Source organism: Oenanthe melanoleuca, chromosome 1 (genome assembly GCF_029582105.1).
Source record: "Oenanthe melanoleuca isolate GR-GAL-2019-014 chromosome 1, OMel1.0, whole genome shotgun sequence".
In the NCBI taxonomy this organism is placed as follows: domain Eukaryota; kingdom Metazoa; phylum Chordata; class Aves; order Passeriformes; family Muscicapidae; genus Oenanthe; species Oenanthe melanoleuca.
In genome coordinates this window covers 97,918,795-97,938,131 of record NC_079333.1, presented here as the reverse complement: position 1 = coordinate 97,938,131, position 19,337 = coordinate 97,918,795, and the positions used below count along the sequence as shown (strand labels likewise).

Genomic DNA, 19,337 nt, shown 5'->3' with positions numbered 1-19,337 from the left:
CATCTTAATCACATTTTCTCACAAGATTTTCACAAGATTTTATAAGTCTCTACACAGATGCAGAAAAATCAAATAAGAAGAAAAGTCTGATTGTTGTAGTCTACTCAATAACATGTCTGTCTAAAAACAAAAGCCTTGTGTCTGTGTGACAGCTAAAGTCAGGCAGAAGAAAAAGAAAGAATAGAACAGCAAGTACAAGAGTATCTTCATACTCCCTAAAAAGAATCTAATATTAAAACAAACATAGTGAGTTTTGCTTTGAAAGAGTTTTTTCCTCCTCCATATTTTTGGAAGTTTACTCCTTGAAGAAAGAAGTGCTGGGATTGAAGAGTTCACTATACCTACAATTTCTGACCTTAGTAACTATTTGAAGACACAAACATTTCACATTGTATTGATGGCAGAGAAGCTCTAAATGTGGACTGAATGGGTGCACAGAAAGATCCTTCTCCCAGCACTATTACCAATACTTTATGACAGACCAAAAGGGTATTCCTGTGCAGAATAATCAGCTCTTGTTTTCTAGATATTAATCTTGACACTGTAGCAGAAAACCTAAAAAGTTTAAAGCAGGAACATTGCCAGAATGTTGGTCTTTCCTCAGCTCCTGATAAGTGATACAAATCTATGCCTATCAAGCCATGATCCCATCACTGCATTACTTTTTTACAATCTGTATGCAGGAACAATGAATATCACTTAGGCAACCTCATCCTTTAGCCAGTTAATGCCTTGTTTGAGAAACAGAGCTGTGCTAGGTGCTATGTAGCTCCAACATAATAAAATGCATGCTTAAAATTGGCTTGTTAAAACTTTGCAAGTCCACCTTTAGAGCAATAGCTATAAACTGAAACAAGTTTTCTGGTTTTGAATGTTCAAAATTTGTCTCCTATAAACAGTGATATTGCTCAACTCTTTCATTGCTCATTAGAGTTAATGTGAGTATTCTACAGCCAGGCCAAAGAAAGACTGCCAGTATTTACAGGAAGAAAGGGAGAAAGACACACACAAAAAACCAGACAGGTAAAAGACTTTACAACCACTAAAAACAAGACAAGTCTGCAAAAATAAGTATAAAATTGGTGGCAAAAACAGGTCAAAAAAACAACCCAAAACAATTAAAACATTCTAAACATCCCCCTTTCCTCTTTCAGAGAAAAATCTTAACCTTTATATTTTCTTTTGTGACACTGTAGCCATAGATGCTTTAGAGTCACTGACTAATACATCAGTGTCTGTTACTTTGCTGATACCTAGCACTTCTATAATGATAACACTTCATAGCTTGCTGAGTAGCCTGTTGAATTATTTTTCATTGTAAGCCAAGAGGATTTTGTGACCTAGATCCTGTTAACACGTGTTAAGCCCAAGCTGTTTGCTCATGGCTCATACCAGCAGAAGCACTGAGAGGAGGTCAAACTGTGCAGGTGGGTTTGCTCTTCTGCATTTAGAGGAAGAAGACAAGCCTTTACTTTACCTGCATGAAAAGGGAGGTAAGAGGAAAAGGGAACTTGGAGACTGTGACAGTCAATATGAGTTTATGGTTTATGTTACGCAGGGAAAATCATGCTCAAGCATAAGTGTGTTCTGGACTTACAAGAGTTTGATGTGCTTCTGTGATCCTGACAAGCTGCTGGAAGGCTAGAGGACAAAGGGAGCAAATTTCCCTTGTGTTACAGCCTAGAATGCCTGGCTGCAACTATTTAAATTCTAATGATATTGCCCCAATTTCCTGGGGTGGGGTGGGGGGGAAGGAGCTGAAGTCTGAGTAATATGTTTGGTATAACACACAACCCTGACATATAAGTCAGTTTGTCCTCCAGGCAATTTGCTGGTTGATCCTGGAAATCAGATTGGGTTTGTACACCTTTGACAAATGCATGTTTTTGTTTATCTTTTAGCACAGGAAGGTGTTTAAACGAGTGAGTGCAAGAGGAAGAAATGGTATTCAGTCTAACACAAAAAGCCACAAGCTATCCAACTCACTGAAGGCCAGTGGTTCCCTGTCAGACACTGTCAGAGGTGCAGACACAGTGTAACTGTGGACACCAAATGCCTGTGGTTCCTCACACGAGAGCAAAGCAAATTCACCTTCCAAGGGCACCTGGAGCCCCAAAGGGACAGAAATCACAAAAATCATAACCCAATCCAGGTGTAGGTACAATCCTGTAGGATTGTCCCAATAAATACTAGGATGTCTCAGAAATATTTTCCAGATTTCTTTTGCATTGGCAAACTCAACTTTCTGCTTATTTGCACCGAAACAAAAAAGTTGTCTACTAGAAAAAAAGGAAATCCTAATTTAAAAACACCCCTTTTTTTAAAAAACCAAAACAGTAGTTATCATGACTATACCAGTAATTCAGTAGCTTAGTAAGAACTTTTTCCATGGTAAAAACATTTAAATAATCTCTTCTGGTAGTAGCTCAATACACTGAGAGCCTTGCTGCAACTACCACCTTGTGCTGTAGAAGTTCAGCTTTCATTTTTATATACAGAATGAAGAAGTCTTCAGACCCCTCTGGTTGAAAAGAGCATGGTCTAGAGGTATGGTACATCTACATAGCATTTTGCATTGAAATTTAGAGACCTCATCTGTTCAAGTAAGCAGCTCATGTGGCTCTCTATTTCAATGGCAGCCACTCAGTGGGCCACATGCAGGCACGCTGGACACAAAACCACACGCAACTCCAAGCAAGTATTTCTCAACTGCTTCCCTTGGAGATCAGTGGTACCACTGATTTAATTCCCTTCCAAGGAGTAGAGATTCTCCTGCTGCAGTTCCTTTTGGCAGGCTGGCCAGAGCAAGTGGGATTGCTGAAACAGCAATAAAACTAAAACATTTTTAGGTCTAAAGAGTTGAACACTTGGCCTGTGGGAAAAGCCGGACACAACCTAAAAAATGTCCCACAAACAACCCTGCTTCAGTCTTAATTGACAATGACAGACACAAAATCTGTAATTCAATATATTTTGGAGAACTATTTCTCAAACATTTTGAATGAACCAGCTTCTCTCAGGTTCATAAGTCCTTCCCTGAGCTGTGGCTTGTCTGCAGAACTGGGAACCAGCCACGTTTACTCACAGCAGCTTGGTTTCTCTAACACTGGGAAAAAGGGAATCCCTGTAAGTACTGACTGACAGCACACAAGTGCCCTCTCCTCTGTCCTTGGTTGGCTCTGCCCTGTGGTCCCCACCTCCCTCTTGCTAACAGGACCCACTGCTGCTTTTTGCACCCCCAGTCCTAAAGAAACTGAGAGGGTGTCCCAGTGAGTCAGCATATTCCTTTTGATTTTTCTATCTAAACAATGAATGTAAACAACATTTAATATATACTATCTAAAATTCTTTTTAATGTTTTTTAAAACTCTTTGAACCTTTCATTAACTCCCTTGGAAGCTGCAATAAAAGTTTGAGAAACATTCCTCCAGAAAAAGACATACAATTTTTAAAAATATAAGCAAAACTAATAAAAAATGTTAAATTACAGTATACAGTATTTGCATCAATAATCAGATTTTACTTTACACTAATACATTGAACAAAATTTTTCCAATAAAATAAACTTTTTATAGAACAATCATGACGTGAAGTAATGAGATACTGTAACCAATTCAGTGAGAGTTCATTTTAACAGAGCTACAAAGAATGCCCAGTTCCCATGCAGTTAAAAGACAACTAAGTAATTTAAAAGCAAACAAGTTACTATTTTATTCAAACTTAATAATTAAAAAGTGTAGGATCATTAGCTCTAGTCATAAATGATGAAAACAGTATATTGCATTGTGACTAGATGAATGAAGGAGGTAATATAATCAAGAAGAAAATATAATGAATATAAATAACAATAGTAGCATTTTATTTCAAATGAAGCATTTGTTATTATTGCAGCTGCTTCTTAGGAAAATGAAAAGCTGAATATATGACAGTGGAAATATGATGCATATCTAATCCAAAACAAACTCTGTTAAAAACACTAGAGATACAGAGCTGCTGGTGCTTTTAAACCAGTACAATTTAATCAAATACACAACAGTACAGTGAACTATAAAGATATCCAAAAGGTGACATTTAAAAAGGCTTTGTGAAGGAGGGGTCAGAAGGCTTTTTTCCAAGTCAAGACACCAATGTGGCTGGCAGCTGGACCTGCCCCTGTCCCACTGCCATGAGGAAGAGCTTCTCACTGACACCAGCAGCTGCATTCCAAACTAACTGAAGCATGGCACGGGCTGCTCTAGCACTTCTTCTCTGTATTGAAACAAAACTGGATGAAGAGTCTTCCACACTGTAATAAAGTCTTCTTTGGGTAATGAACAAAGCATTTTCCAGAAGGCAAAGGAGGACTTTGCAGCTAGGTTCTTGCTAATGTGCTGACAGTGACTTACACAAACTTTCTTTGCTCTGAGAATCTTCTCTATTGAACTTTCCACCCTTATTCAGACAGCAGTTGAAGGAGCCTTCCTTTGCAACCTCCCCAAAATAACAAAAGTGGACAGGAGAAATAAAACAGACAATCTAGAGTAGAGGAACTTTATTTTGGTTAGGCTTTGAACCAGACAGAAATTTGGAGAGTTTAAAGATAAAGCCACCGCTATTAAAGATAAAGCCACCGCTATATCAAACAAGGAAAATAAAAAAAATTAACAGTTAAAGTTAATTGGTTAGTAGGAGTCAGAAATATAAAAATTACAAACTGCAATACCATTCTAGGTTCTCACATAATGGATCAGACTAATTAAAAAAAACTAACTGAAAGGCAAATTTAGTAAGGTTAGTCTTGCAGGCATAACATCTTAATATTTATGGTACAATACCATATTAATGAGTACTTTCAATTTTGCAAAAAGCAACCACTAAATTTCCCCCCCCTCAAGGCCACAGATGCCTAAGTCAACTGTTGCAAAAGCAATAACAAAAAACACAGGCTGAAAAATCCCTTGACTTCACAAATTTGGACATGATTCTAAAATGCATCATGGGAGAACCTTGATTATCAGTAAGAGGTTGGATACTGATGGATATTAAAACAGACAATCAACTCACTGAAAACACTAAAAAAAACCAAAAAACCTAACCAACCAAATAGCACTTTCTTTAATCAGGACACGAGTGGCAGAAAAAAAAGGAGTTTTTTTATTTCTGTACTGATTGACCTTAGAGCTGGAATTAATGCACTTGTAAATACAAACTCATTATGTAATGGTGCATAGGACAGCCAAAGGCTAATTGTATTATTTTACTGTACATCAAGCCATTCAATTTCAGTTACAGGACTGATACACCAGATGCCTAATAATTCTTCTTTCTTTCTCTCCCCTAACTTTTCATATTTATTCTAAGGATAACAATATTTATGAAAATAATAAATATAAGTGTTTCTGCTAAAAAGAAAAAAAAAACTCATAAAGAATTAATCAGTACTTCTGTAGTCTGCATTTAACTCCTAATTCATGGCAAGACTGCAATGCAAAGGCAGAGCTGTTCAAAGTAAACAGCTGAAAATTCTAATAATGCCAATTAAATTCTAATTATGCCAATTAAAAACCAGTTAATATCTGAGTGATCTAAACACATTCTCCACACTTGGAGACTGTGAATGTTTGGCTGGAATGTGGCTAATCTAGAACACTAACAGTGGGCAGAAAGCTCTTAAACATTTCACACACAGTTTATAATTTAACTCCTAGCATACCCAAGCACAAACCAGCTGATACACTGGTGGTACTGCACACTGCCCGAGCTGGGACACTCATGGAGCACTTTCCCAGCTCACAGGAAATTTATTATCTCTCCATTAAGTCTAGTTTGCCATGTAGCTGCAAATGGCAAACTTCACATTCTTAAAAACAATTAAGGACCGAACAAGTTGAATGTAACTTACCGATAATGCCTCCACATTATTCACTTTAAGCTAAAATTAAGTTTCAAAGGTTCGCAACTTAAACATCACAATGTAAATTTTAATGTAAATGAGTCTCCTAATTTAATACACTGACATATTTACCTTCTACACCAATGGCATCAGCTGTTAAACATATTGATTGGTGGGACACATACAAAAAACTCAAGTTTGATTTTGTGTCATCCTCCTTACATTAGGGCAAACTTCCACCTTCCCACCTCACTCATCACAATATTATTAGGTTGTGACACCACATTTTTCTTGTGTTCACTCTATTTGCAGTAACAAAAAGACCACAGCAGTCTTTTTGCTCATCCTATTTTCCATTTTATCAGAATTTCATCCCCATATCTCACTCTATAATCTTTTGAATGCTGTGCACTTTAACAGAATTATTACTGGGTGTCAATTTCCTTATAACTTATGTCTGCTGAATAATACATATAGTTCAATTAACTCTGGGATGATAGCACATTTGTAACATTCTCAAGTATTTCAAGATATCCTGGTATGGAAAAACAAGTTACCATAACCTTCCCTGCTTGAGAAGTTGTTGTTAAGCACTGCTTTCCTTTATGTTTTTTTTTGGTATTTGCTGACTTTCCTCCCTCTCCTCCCACATTACATCCCAAGCTTTATTAAAGAATAGCTCCTTTATGTGAATCATGAGCATAAGAAATTTCAGACTAGCCATGGTGTCAAATTGCAATTGTTACACTTACAGTTTTTTCCGAAAATTTTTTTTCAGACAATTAGTTAAATAAGCATAATTTCTTCATATTTTTACAGCTATAAAATTACACTGCACTTGGACCTCCTTTGATGCTTGTTATTGATAAAATATACAGTACTGATTTCACATTTAGGCTACATTTAAACTTTAACATCAACCGACTTTAACATCTGTTCAACTCTGATCTGCATAAATCACCAACAAAAATTTCCACATTATGCATCTTCTGAAGTTTGCACTTCACCCTGGAGCTTTGTCCACACTCCGCCTACTTAAGAAAACTGTTGTTTCTCACACTAAAGTTATAAATTACAACAGACACACATATGCCCACTGCACACATAAGTGCTGAATGAGGTTCTGGTCTTATCCTGGTGTCATGTTTGATAAAATCAGAATATCATCATCATGATACCAGAATTATATCTGCAATGTTTAACACTATTGCTATTTGTGCTCATATTAGCCTTGAAAATATCCAGATTTTTCAAGCTAACAGCAAGAACCAGCCCTCCCACCCCCAATATTCCCATTGCCCCTCCATTCCCCAAATCTGTAAGATTACAGAAAATCATTATCTAGAGCCAATGTCATCCAGTACAGATAATCTACATTAGAACTAGCTGTCCAATTTCCCTTTATCATGAAATGCAGAGAAAGAGGCATATGCAGGGCCAAATTCACTGTATCCCAATGTAGATCAGTCAAAAGCAGGCTAAAATGAATGAATCAGTAATTACCAATGCACGTCTGCTGGCCAAAGGGAGTGTAAATGAGAAACCTGAATGACATATAGATATTTACATAGGAGATCTAAAGTTAGATCAGTTGAATAAGATCCAAGTACCTGACAGAAACTTTTGATGTGGGGTCTGCAACATAATTATTCTGGTAATAAATTATAAAGTGAAGCAAAATGCAGTATTTAGGAGAACGGCCCAGTTCATCCGAAGAAATACCAAACTCGCCCAAACTCAGGATTTAGACTGAAAGCATTTCACCCCATTTAAAGCAATGATGTGTATTTTACATTTGTATTGATATTCTCACTAAAGCTATGGAAAAAGTGTAGCCTTCAAGACATTCATACACTCATTTCATGCATCCAGATTTGCAATTGTATCTTCAGATAAATTCAGATCAGATACTAATCCCTGGTTGAAAGTTTTTGTCACATGTGTATTCAGCTCTTTATATGTGAAAGGCCAAAATATCTCAATCATTTAAGAACTTAGTTTCAAAGACTATGACGCATTTCACCATTATAAGATGTATTTATACACACACACATATATACACACACACACATATGAAAGTAGTTCTTCATGGCATTAGCTTTTTTATGCATCTCCTAACATTTCAAATAGCATAAGACCACAGATCATGGCAGTGGCATTTCCGTATCTAATTTTCCTTTTGTCCAAACTTTGCATAGGTCTTTTCTCTTTCATATGTACTTAATTTTTAATTAGAATTTTTAGTGTGGTAACAGAAATGTCACAAAGAATGCACTCTTCATGCAAACAAAGTAAATTTCTAAACAGTATTCTGTCTGAACTGAATGGAAAAATGGATTATTTGTTGGTTCCATCAGTAAGTTACATGCCTTCATCAGTCTGCATGTAACTTTTATTTCCTAGAGTAATCCATCACAGTGACATTTTATGCTAGAGTTAAACATGAAAGCTTTAATGAAACCATTCCACGGCTTTCAGCACGTTGCAGGCATACTAAAATTAAGTGCCCAGCCAGACATCCTGTGCTATGCCTTCTTATGTGCAAGCCTTCAATCTCAAGGACAACTTTGACACAAGTACAGCTTTATTTACATAAGGAAATTTTGATGGTCAAGTGGTTTATTGAATACAATCATGTTATAAATTTTCCTATAACTCCATCAGTAATCAAAATGAGAACTCAAACATTTTTGTCCCTCTTTTTTGAGGTTATACTGTACTGAGATCTTCACAAGAAATCAAACTAAAATTTATCGGTTTGTGAAGTATGTTTGTCTCTCCTTAGCTAGAAAAAAATTATCTGAGGCTACTTTCTGCATTGTAGAACACTGGGATGATTACTTCTTAACTTTGAAAAGTTCTAACAGGTTTAATTTCAATTAAGCCTATGAGAACAAATCGCAGAGAAATAATTTCAGAAACAACTTTTCAGAGTATACAAGAGTAAATCTGTATGCTGCTGAGGATGAAGCACAATAAAGCATCATTGAGATTATCTGTAGTTAAAATGATGGTGTATGACTTATGATTAAGCTTCATTACCTGCAGAGCAAGGGGCTTCCATCTCATATTTTTCAGTAAAGCTGGTGCTGAGGTAAGCATGCTCTGAGGTCGCTTTTTCAAAGTTAAGATAACACCACTCGGATCCTCTCGTAGTGCATTCACCAAATTTTTCAACTGCCACCCCACCTGGTAACCAGTAAAATCATCACAATAAAATTGAGGTACATTATTCAATATTTAATGTTCCCTTTTTAAATAAGATTAGTAAATAACATAAAGGAGTGTATATATATCATAAAGGAGATTAACTCTAGAAATGTCAAAACTTAATTACTGCATAAAAATCACATAAACTAAAATAATTATTATAATGCATTAAGATGTATATGCATAATTTCAAGTTTTAGAATTAATAAACTACTGCTACTTCACTTCAAATGCACAATTAAATTCCAAGGTGTTTTCAAACTTAGCTCTGGTACATAGACTTTAAGGACTAGAAAAGCCCTGGGTTTTGCATTAACAGTTCATTTCAAAAGTGAGCATTTTGTACTTTGTGGCTTCTATTCAAAGTCCACTAACCACATGTAGTCATACAAGCCTACTACTCCTAGCAGCTTATGCAAGTACAAACCAGTTCAGGAAAACCTACTCTTCCCTCTGCTATAAAAATGAAATCGGAATCACAAGGCCTTTTTAAAAACAGTGCTTCTTTTATGATGATTTCAGAAACAAATACAGTAAATCAACAACAGAAATGTAGTCCGGTCACTATGTATTAGCCCAAAATAAAACTTTCTAAATTTAATTACAGAATTTTGAAATATTCCAGAATTAAAACTTTGATTAAAATGGAAAGCAACAAGTTTCTATTTATAAATGCAAGACAGAACTTTCTGAGTAGTTTATTTTGCATTTTTGGAAAAAGTACTTCAAATACTAAAACATTTTAAGTCGTGACAATGGTTTTAAGCCTGAATAAGGCCTGACTACAAAGTACCTATTGTGAAATGCTTTAGGATAGTAAAAGTAGTTTGTCACCTAGACTGGCAATACATAGAATCAAACATCTCTTCAAAATCTTGGCCTGTAGACTCAGAAAGTGATTCTTTCTGTAAATTTGACAGCTCTTCTACCTCTTTTTGCTCTGTCCCCCACCCGCATCCTGCTAAACAAACAAGTAAATTTTCCTAATTTGTAAATGATCACAGTTATGAATATTTTCCTTCTTTCACAATAAAAAAGAACGGTCAAGAAGAAAATTACCCAGCTGAGAAGAGGAAAAACAAAAATCTAGAACTTTGAAGTGATAAGGTCACTTTGTATCACATCAATACATGAGAAAAATCAACTTGGCAGTATGAACAAAGAGCACAGATGTTGCTTATCATTGGTGCACTATGACACAAACACATTACCTATGCTTAAGCAATATAATCATGTGTATGTTGCTGCTATTTATTTTGTACTTTATTCCCTATTACACCAGGCCTCACTTTGGTTAGTATCACTTATTTTAAGAACTGCTTATCCCAAACAAGCACCCACCCTACTTGAGCCAACACTAATTTTACCAACAACCCTGAATCACAGACATGGCTCAAACCCCATCACCCTTTCTTCATCTCCTGTGAACCTACCTGTCCTGTTTCCACCACAGCAAAGCCCATTATATTCAGGATGCACTTCTATATTAACATAATTGTATGCAAAGAAAAGGGTATTTATAATATGCATCTTTATAGAGTATTTTTCAGCTTTCATAGAAGACTTCCAAGCATGCTGAAATCCTTGAGTCCCGTGAACTAGGCACATGGCTATTATATTTTGAATAAAATTCAACATTAAATTAACCAATTCCATCTCAATTCCCACATCATACTCAAGTTTCCATTGTATTTCAACAGCATTTAAACAAAATATCTTCAAGCCCAAGCTTTGTGCATAAAGGCATTACAATTTTATAAAAAAACCCTTGCTATTTATAATACTGTTCCCTTATTTTTGGAGACTTCTGTCACTTGCTTAGAAGCAATATATTCCCCACAGTTATATAATGTCACTGTAGGCATATGCAAGGTTTCATTTGCTATCCAGAAGAAGGCATTATTGGCCTACAGTTCAAGTAAGCTATCTCTGTACCTAAGGTAAGGTACTGCACTGTAATTCCCAAATGCAAGAACTGAAGAGGAATTTGTGGAGCAGAATCCTTCTTCTGAACAAAGCAGCACAGGCAGCCTTGAAGAGAACATGATTTGACCTCAGTTATGGAGGTTATTCCCATTTATGGAGGTTATTCAGTTATTCCCATTTAAATTGGTAGGACACTGCATGCAAAAACTGTACTTTAAAGCCATCTGTTTCTCACTGAAATAGCCAGAGGAATATAAATAAAATTGGAGCTTTCCAGTTATGCTATCATTTTAAAAATTATTTTAAATGCACTTTCATACTTTGCAGAGATAAACTGTGTCGTGTATTTGAAATATGCCTTATATTGCAATAAATGGGAGATTATCTAGTCTCTTTATAAGAGTTAGGGGGATTAAAGAAAAAAATCACTTCAAAGCACTAAATCTGATGTATTTAATTTAGAAGCTCATGAATAAAAACAATTTAACTTAATTTTTCACAGTGAAATTCTGAGTTTACTATAAATTTCAAATGTAGTTCATCCTCTGCTTTTATCTAGTTGCCTGACAAAAGTATTCTGGCTGTTCAGACAGGCCTTGATGGCTTCTCATAATCTGAACAGAAAGTACTAAATTGACCTAAGAGAAACAAGTCACATAAGAGGCAGTCAACAATCAATTGAAGAAAATTGATGTCCACATGGGAGGCCATGTTTTTCATGTTTTTCAGTTCCAACATAGTTTAGATCCTCTCAAAATTCATTTTGACACAGACAAAAAAAAAAATTATGGAAAGAGCAAAAAGCGGGGACTACATATGGGACTGAAAACTTCTTCAGAAATCCACTTCAGTGACACACAACCTACCCTTTAAGTGCAACTTGGTTTTATTCTCTCTAACATCTCCTTTCTCGTTACCACAGTTAAAAATTTGCAACTTCGAATCATCAAGTTTTTTGGGCAGAATTTTCAAAGTCCCTATCATATCCTTTATCCTGCTCATGTTCTGCAAAAAAGGACAGCAACAAGAAAGTTTCAATGCTGGTTTGAAAATTCAAAATATATGTAATAGGACTGTATTAGCAGACAACTTTACTTATAGTAAAATAACCTGAGCAATTAATTTCGAAAACAGCAGTGTGCTGACCAGGTGGCCATTTTTAAGAGCCAAGGAAATTACTGTTGTTGCTTTAAATACATTTGCCTTGTTAAACTGGTGCCACCCAGAAGCAGCAGTCAGGAGAGGTGTCTCTGATGGCAGCCTAAGCCCAGCGCTGGCCTTGGCTGCCCAAGCCTGAACCCCTGTGGCCGCCGGAGCAGCTCAGGGCCAGTGCAGGGAGGGACCAGGGCAGCCACTGGTGCCATGAGGGTCATGTGAGCTGGTTTTGCCAACATTACAGACTCCTCCAGCAGGTAAGGGAGGGACAGAAGGGGTAACCCACACCTAAGGAGTGATGGCCCCAGGCCAGACCAAGAGAGCTGCTGGGGTGGCACCACGGTCCCAAAAGGGACAGAACAGACACAGACCTGCAGCACCAGCATCAGGCCACCTCCACATCTCCCATTCCCTCCACCACTACATGTCCAGAGGCTGTAGCCAGGCTGGGAAGCCTCACCCGTGCTCCAGAGTCACTCAGGAGCACCCAGGTTGCAGCAGGGCAAGACTGGCACATCCTCCATCCTGCGCAGCCTTGGCACATCCTCCATCCTGCGCAGCCTTGGCACATCCTCCTCATCTCCTTGCCAAGCACCCACTAACCCAAATTGCAGGAAGCTTTAGCAAAGGATGCTGTTAAAGGTCCCCATCCACCACTCTAAAAACATGCTTCTGAGCAAGCTGAAGTGTATTTTAAAAGATCTCTTTGTTTTTTTGGCTTTCAGCAAGTGTATCTGGATGACAATATTACAAGAGCCTTAAATGAAACTTTTATTTTCAATTCCTGTTCTAAATTGTCAAGAATTTAACTTTTAAATAATAAAATGCTCTTCCTAAATAGTTACTTTTCTTCCTCAGATAAATCAATTTCCTCCCTTATGATAAGCTTATAAGACTGGCAATAATCTTACTTTTTCTGAAAGTAAGTCTGACCATTCATTGAATTTTTTTTTCAGCTGCACTCCTGACAGTATTCCCACACTCCTGCGCTTATTCATGAGTACTGCTGTATATTTTGATCCAGAAAGCAGAGCTGTAAAGTATTAATATTCAGGCAGCTCAAATACAATTGGATGGCCCCACAACCACTATTTTTAGGATGCTGTGAAAGAACCTACAGTCTGAAAAATTTAGGACTTGAATCCCCAGAGAACAGCTACGTCATTTAAAAGCAGTGTGCAAACCCAATACACAGTGAAATTACATCAAGAGAGTAGAATAACACTGAAATGGTAAACAGAACAGAGTTCATATTTTTACAGGCATCATTCTATTCTAAGGGTGACCAGAGTCCCATGAAAGTTAATTAAAGCTTTCTGTATTCATGAAAAGAAAACTGTTATTTTTTTTTTCAATTACTTTAATTATTTCCCGACTTGCATATTTTGAAAAGGTGAAAGTAGTAATATCTTTTGAAGGATAAACAAAATCTTGCTGCTAAATACAAGCTGCTACATCATTTTTTAACTATGTGAATATGTAACATCCACTCTAGTGTCTAATTTTAAAAAGTTGGTGGACTGGGAAGATAACCAAAATTCTTTTTCTTTCAATGCTGCCTGTAATTAGTTGCATATATCCAGAGTACTTGGACTTATCAACATTTCAGGCTTCAAGCTCTTCCTCATTTTTCAGTTAAAACTTGAACAATTTCTAGGAGGGAAAGTGCATTCAACTTCAGAAACGGGGTTTTTTAGGAACTTCCATATCAAACACCATCTTGCATTTCCTGAGACACAATAGTTCCACAATAAGGAAAAAAAACCCCAATACTGCACTTCAAACAACTATCAAACATAGCATGTTATTAAGCAATTCAGAATCTGACAAGAAATTTAACAGCATCATGCTGCTAAATTAACAACTGATTTCCATGAACACTGGCCAGAAACAAGGACAGCCAGCTGCTAGCCCCATGAAACAAATGTTAGCAGCAAATATCTTCTTCCCTTTCCCCAGCTGCAGATGCCTGAAAAGGCAAAAAATTAGTGGAAAGTCATAGGTCTTCAGTCTCCAGAAAATATAACTGGTGAGGAAACCTCAAAAGGATGTTTACAGCATGGACTACCACAGAGATGAAAGCTGTATCTGTATTCAGCAGGGAAAGTAGTGTCAGGAGAGCAGGAGATGTCTTTTCAGGAATTTATCCAGGTTCTTAAGCTAGCATGATAATAGCATCCACACTTGCATAATGGTTTCTCCCAAAGAGGAGAGGTTAATAATATTGTGATTGCATAGGCTGCAATTCTAATTAAAGAACATCCTGCCTGTATTATTTAAATCAATGCAATTTTAATTCAATGTTTAAAGTCAGTTCTGTGCATCCTTCGAATGTCTCTGATCACACTGCACTGTATCATTGCCCAAAGTCATAACAACACAGTTTGTATGTAAAGTACATTGAAAAAACCCCCATCTTTTACTTGAATAATTCCTGATATTGCACTAAAAAAATTGCTTACTTCCACCAAAACATGAAATAAGTGATTTTAAAATTAATTTTTAGCTATGTACACTACAAAGATCCACAATTAAGACATTTCCACAAGAATAAACTAAGTTAGGATCCAAATTGAGAGCTGAGTGCAGAAATCACTACCTCTCATTAAGCTGCCCTAAACACATTTCCTTGTCAGAAAATGTATCTGACCCAGAGCTTAACTTTTGCAAAGTACAGCAAAGTACCATAATTCAACAAATTTGACAATATTAGTAACATGACTACAGAGGACCTCAGTATAGGAGGCAACCATCTGTATTATCCATGGGGGAACTAAAACTTGATTTATCCAGGAACAGAGAATCAGTTCTGTATTGAAGCTTGATAGTGTTTAATAGCAATGCTTACCTTTCATTTTGTACTGATACAATCAACCTTCAGCTCAGAGCTACCCCATTGTTTTGCTTTTGAGTCATTGCTAGCACAACATCCTAGAACAAATAAATGAGCATATTTGTTGGAAGAGCAAAGACTCCAACTCTATGGGTCTGATTATATATTTTATAGATATAAAGGTCAGTTACTAGGTACAATTTCTGAGGAAGAAGGGTCTCATTTCCCCATTTTAGGATATGGCTTTAAAAAAACGGGGTTCATTCCAGTCCACTGAGATTTGGTGTACCTCAGAAATTCAAAGCATTGTCCTTCACTTGTGTACCTGCAGTGACTGGCTGTCTGCAGTGTGGTAATCATAAGGCATCTATCCCCCCAACCAGGAGTACAGATAACCAAACAAGAGAGCAAACCAAACAGGCAATTTGGAAGATTTTTCACTCAGCCTTCCATCTAGTTTCAGAATATAGATCTCAACATTATTTACCTTCAGAGGGACTGAACTCAGTCTTTCAAATACTATGAAGGTGTCTCAAGCACCAAGACATGCATATCATGGGGGCAAAGTACTGATGGGACTATGCAAACACAAAACCCAGCCATACAACAGGCAAGAAACCATTAGGTCCTTGCACTGGGATATAGGAAATGAGGGTTCTGAGAGCCACGTTGTGATGAGCAGGACCTACCCCTTTCTACACAAAGGGCATAGAAATTAAACTTCTATGAATAAAGGTGTTGCCACCAGAGTCCTTCCTTGGCCTCATTTTCAGGAGCTTCCAGGGAATACATGGAGAGCCCAGGTGCCCTATTCATTTCAGCAGGGCTTCAGACAAAGGACACTACCTCCCCTGCCTAAGAGGGGACATTTCAGCATCCTTGAGTGGCCTTGGGTGAGTGCTTAGAAAACCCAAGTGCTGATAGATATCTAAGCAGGCACAGAGAGCTGATGGCACGAGCTGGAGGCTCAGGCAGGATTTAGGCAGGCTGGGTCACACCCTGGTTTCTCACAGGCTGCAGTATGGATGTGGATAGCTTTCCCCTTCCTCAGGAGAGAGGAATAGCCAAGTTCTCCACATTCCATGCGGCATAAGGAATGTGCTCCTCAGAAGTGACCCTGCAGTATTAACCCACAGACACATTTGCCTCACAGGAATTCATTTTTGTGGCCCTGTGCTTCATGTCACAACGGGAATTTGACTTATGTGTATGTGCATTGCACAGTCTTATATTTAAATTCCCCAAATGCTTGTCATGGAATTTAAACAACAAACATATGTAAACTTACATGCATATACATATATGTTTTTTTGAGATTAGGTTTACATAATCAAAACTCAGTTTTTTAGAATAGTTCCAGTGAGTCAGTAATTCCAAAAGTCTTTGACCCCTGCCCAACTTTTTCAGTGTATAAAATACACTTGAGATCCCAAGCTGCCCTGCAGCTAAACAGTGCTGTTACCCTTGAAGCAGATGTTTCTTGAGACTGAATTCATATAGTGAAAATAAATTAAGACGTGTACAAAGAAATTGTAAAAAAAAAAAAAAAAAAAATTTAAAAAAAAATTTAAAAAAAATTGTTAAGGCCACTAATGACCAAACAAACTGAAAAAAAAAAAAAAATCAAAATCCAAAATAAGCCAGTAAGTGAACTGCAAACTTTTGCAACATCACTTATCTAAAGGAAGGATGAGGTTATGGAGTTAAAAGAAATTGTCATAAGAAGTAGAAATTATTTAGTCATGACAGAGCTTTTCTTTTTTTTTTCCATCTAATTTCTATTAAAAGAATTAGCCATAGACAATGTTTAAGCTACTATGTTGTTTCAATCCAGTACTGAGTTTTTTTTTTAAAAAATTTACATATTCAGAGCACCTCTACTCAAATCACAGAATTTCCCTTGTTTTAATTTTTCCTCCCATGTGACACAGAATGAATTTGCTTTTCTTACTGTTTTGATCTATTTTTACAACAACTATCACTATCTTACACTTCCCCACAGTTACCTCCTAATTTCATCAGGATAAGACAACAGATTACACAACAGAAAATCAGGCTGAAACCTGAAGATCAGCTGTGTCATGTGCACAGCTGCTCCCTGCACAAAGCACAGAAGTATTCAAAATTATTCCAGCCTAACTTATATGTGGTCCAGGCTGTGCACCACTGTAATGTCAGTTGTGTTAATATATACAACATTGAAAACATCCATAAGTTTTCATCATCTTTTCTACAGTGTACTTCAATTTTCAGCAACCTCAGTTAAAAGGTTAAAATTATAAGCAGCAGAATTATACCTGCCTTCCTTTCCAAATACACATACCTGAACATGCACTAACAATAAGCCTTTTTAACCTGTTCTTATGAGACAAAAAGTTATATAATCTGTGTTCTGTTCTACAGGTATCAAAAAAGTTAATAGAAAACTCTAATTCTACTTAATATCTGCTACATGGCATTAGAAATATACTCTAATTATCTATTCTGAAATAACCATTTTAACTGCAAGATTTACAGCATTCTCACTACAGAGAACATACTGTTAAAATTTTAATTTTAACTGCCTACAAATACAAATTGTGCCAAGATTTGTAGCCAGTAGCAACTACTGAGAATATGAAAATAATTTTTATCAGGAATATATGCAAAAACATTTTGTCAGCATATTGTCTTTCAGTATTTACAGCACCACTTAGCGGGTTTTTTTTCTATGGAAATGCCACCATGTGGGGGACAAAAGCAAAACAGAAAAAACCCTCTAAAAAATAAAACTGTTAAAATACATCATCTTCAGTGTGTTCTGTGCAGATGAATTTATCTATTAGGGCACAAAAATAGCCCACAGAATACTGCAGCAGTTGTTAGCAAACACATCCTCAGGTGTTCAGTCCTAAGTGTAGCTTGTATAAAAATACTAGACTTGGATATGGACTCAGAAATGTGGCTATTGCCAGTGGTGACACTATGAAGGCCCACCAGTGCCACCCAGAAAAAGTCACCTGGTGTCTGTTGAGAAATCAGCCCAGGTGAGTATTCCCAAAAGGCAGCTGTACAGAGCAGTCTATGTCCTCAATTACAAAAGAACTTTTTTCCCCCAAAGAAAAATAATTTAAGAACTCAATATGAATATTGTCTGCTGAATGTTGTTCCTGTATGTTCATATAATCAAACAAGTAAAGTACTGGGTCTCAATAACAGTAGAGTTGTCCATTCTGGGGTACAGGCAGGACAGAATAAAAAAATATCTGGTTTTGAGTGAGCTGTGGGACATAGCAAATGGCATTTGGTGAGCAAGACCACAATCAGCTGGCAAGGAATACTTTGAGAAATAGAGGATATGGGTACTGAAGCCATGTCCCAGTCATATGAGATGATGAGCATCTCTTGTTGCACCAACTACTTGAAAGAACCTCCTGAAAGGACTCGCACAACCTTTCAGTGCTTGAACCTTTCACAGCTCCATCAGTTCCATACCAACCCCACAGACAAGGCTCAGCATGCCCAGCACATATTCTAGGGCACTGAATTGCAGCAGAGGGTTGGGATCAGGTGCTCTGGAGCACAGAACCAAGAGCACAGTGAATGTGGGATGCCAGTGCCCAGGCTACAGGACCAAACGTGCCACTTGCACAGCCAGAGGCTGTAAGGAGAAGTTCCCACAACCATTTGTGATTTACAAAAGACACTGACAGTGTTCCCTTTCCATTCTTGGGCACAGTCAACCAGGTTTAATGCTTTCAGCTAAGGCAAGCAGGACAAGCAGGCTGACCTTAAATTAAAGTAGAAAAACTGACATAGTTTAGTTCTGTTATCATTTAGGAGGCAGCTAGCTGCTGAATGGCAGTGGCAGTTTTCTACTGCAACTGAAATTCCACTGGAATGTGACACAGCTGTGCTTAAATGGGAAAATTTAATAAGGAAAATTATTTGAAGTTCTGAAGAAATGTGAAGTAGCATGGGCTGGCCAAAGCTTATACTGGTCTAACACAGATGTGACAATGACTTGTCTGTTAGCTGTTCTGTCCTGCCAGCCATGGAAGTGTAACTGGATGCCCACACTGGCACAGCACCCATTTACATTAGAATGAGTCTGCACTGATCAAAGTGGTGTGTGTTCCACACATCAACTCCAAACAACCCCCAGGGATCAAGTGGAAAGAGATTCCACGGACAAGAGCATCCAGCATTTGTTCCCATGGGGAAATGAAAGATCATGTTCTCTTACACATTTCATTTCTGCAATACCACACTTCCCTGACATATGTAATATAAAATATTTGTGAGTAACTGCACATCTGTGTAAAAAAGATAACATAAATAACATCATATAGTCTCATCACA

General features: G+C 37.2%; 1 protein-coding gene across 7 annotated transcripts in view; it reads right to left on the bottom strand.

Annotated features, from left to right (window-relative positions):
- The window catches only part of CNKSR2 (connector enhancer of kinase suppressor of Ras 2), a 216,351-nt gene that overhangs the window by 97,407 nt on the left and 99,607 nt on the right, over positions 1-19,337 (bottom strand). For 3 of the 7 annotated variants that reach the window (XM_056498623.1, XM_056498634.1, XM_056498663.1), the window contains exon 9: positions 8,915-9,061. The exons of the other annotated variants lie outside the window; for them this stretch is intronic. In XM_056498623.1, coding sequence (XP_056354598.1) covers positions 8,915-9,061 — 147 coding nt within the window. The remainder of the gene's footprint in view (positions 1-8,914; positions 9,062-19,337) is intronic. 7 annotated transcript variants of the gene reach the window in all.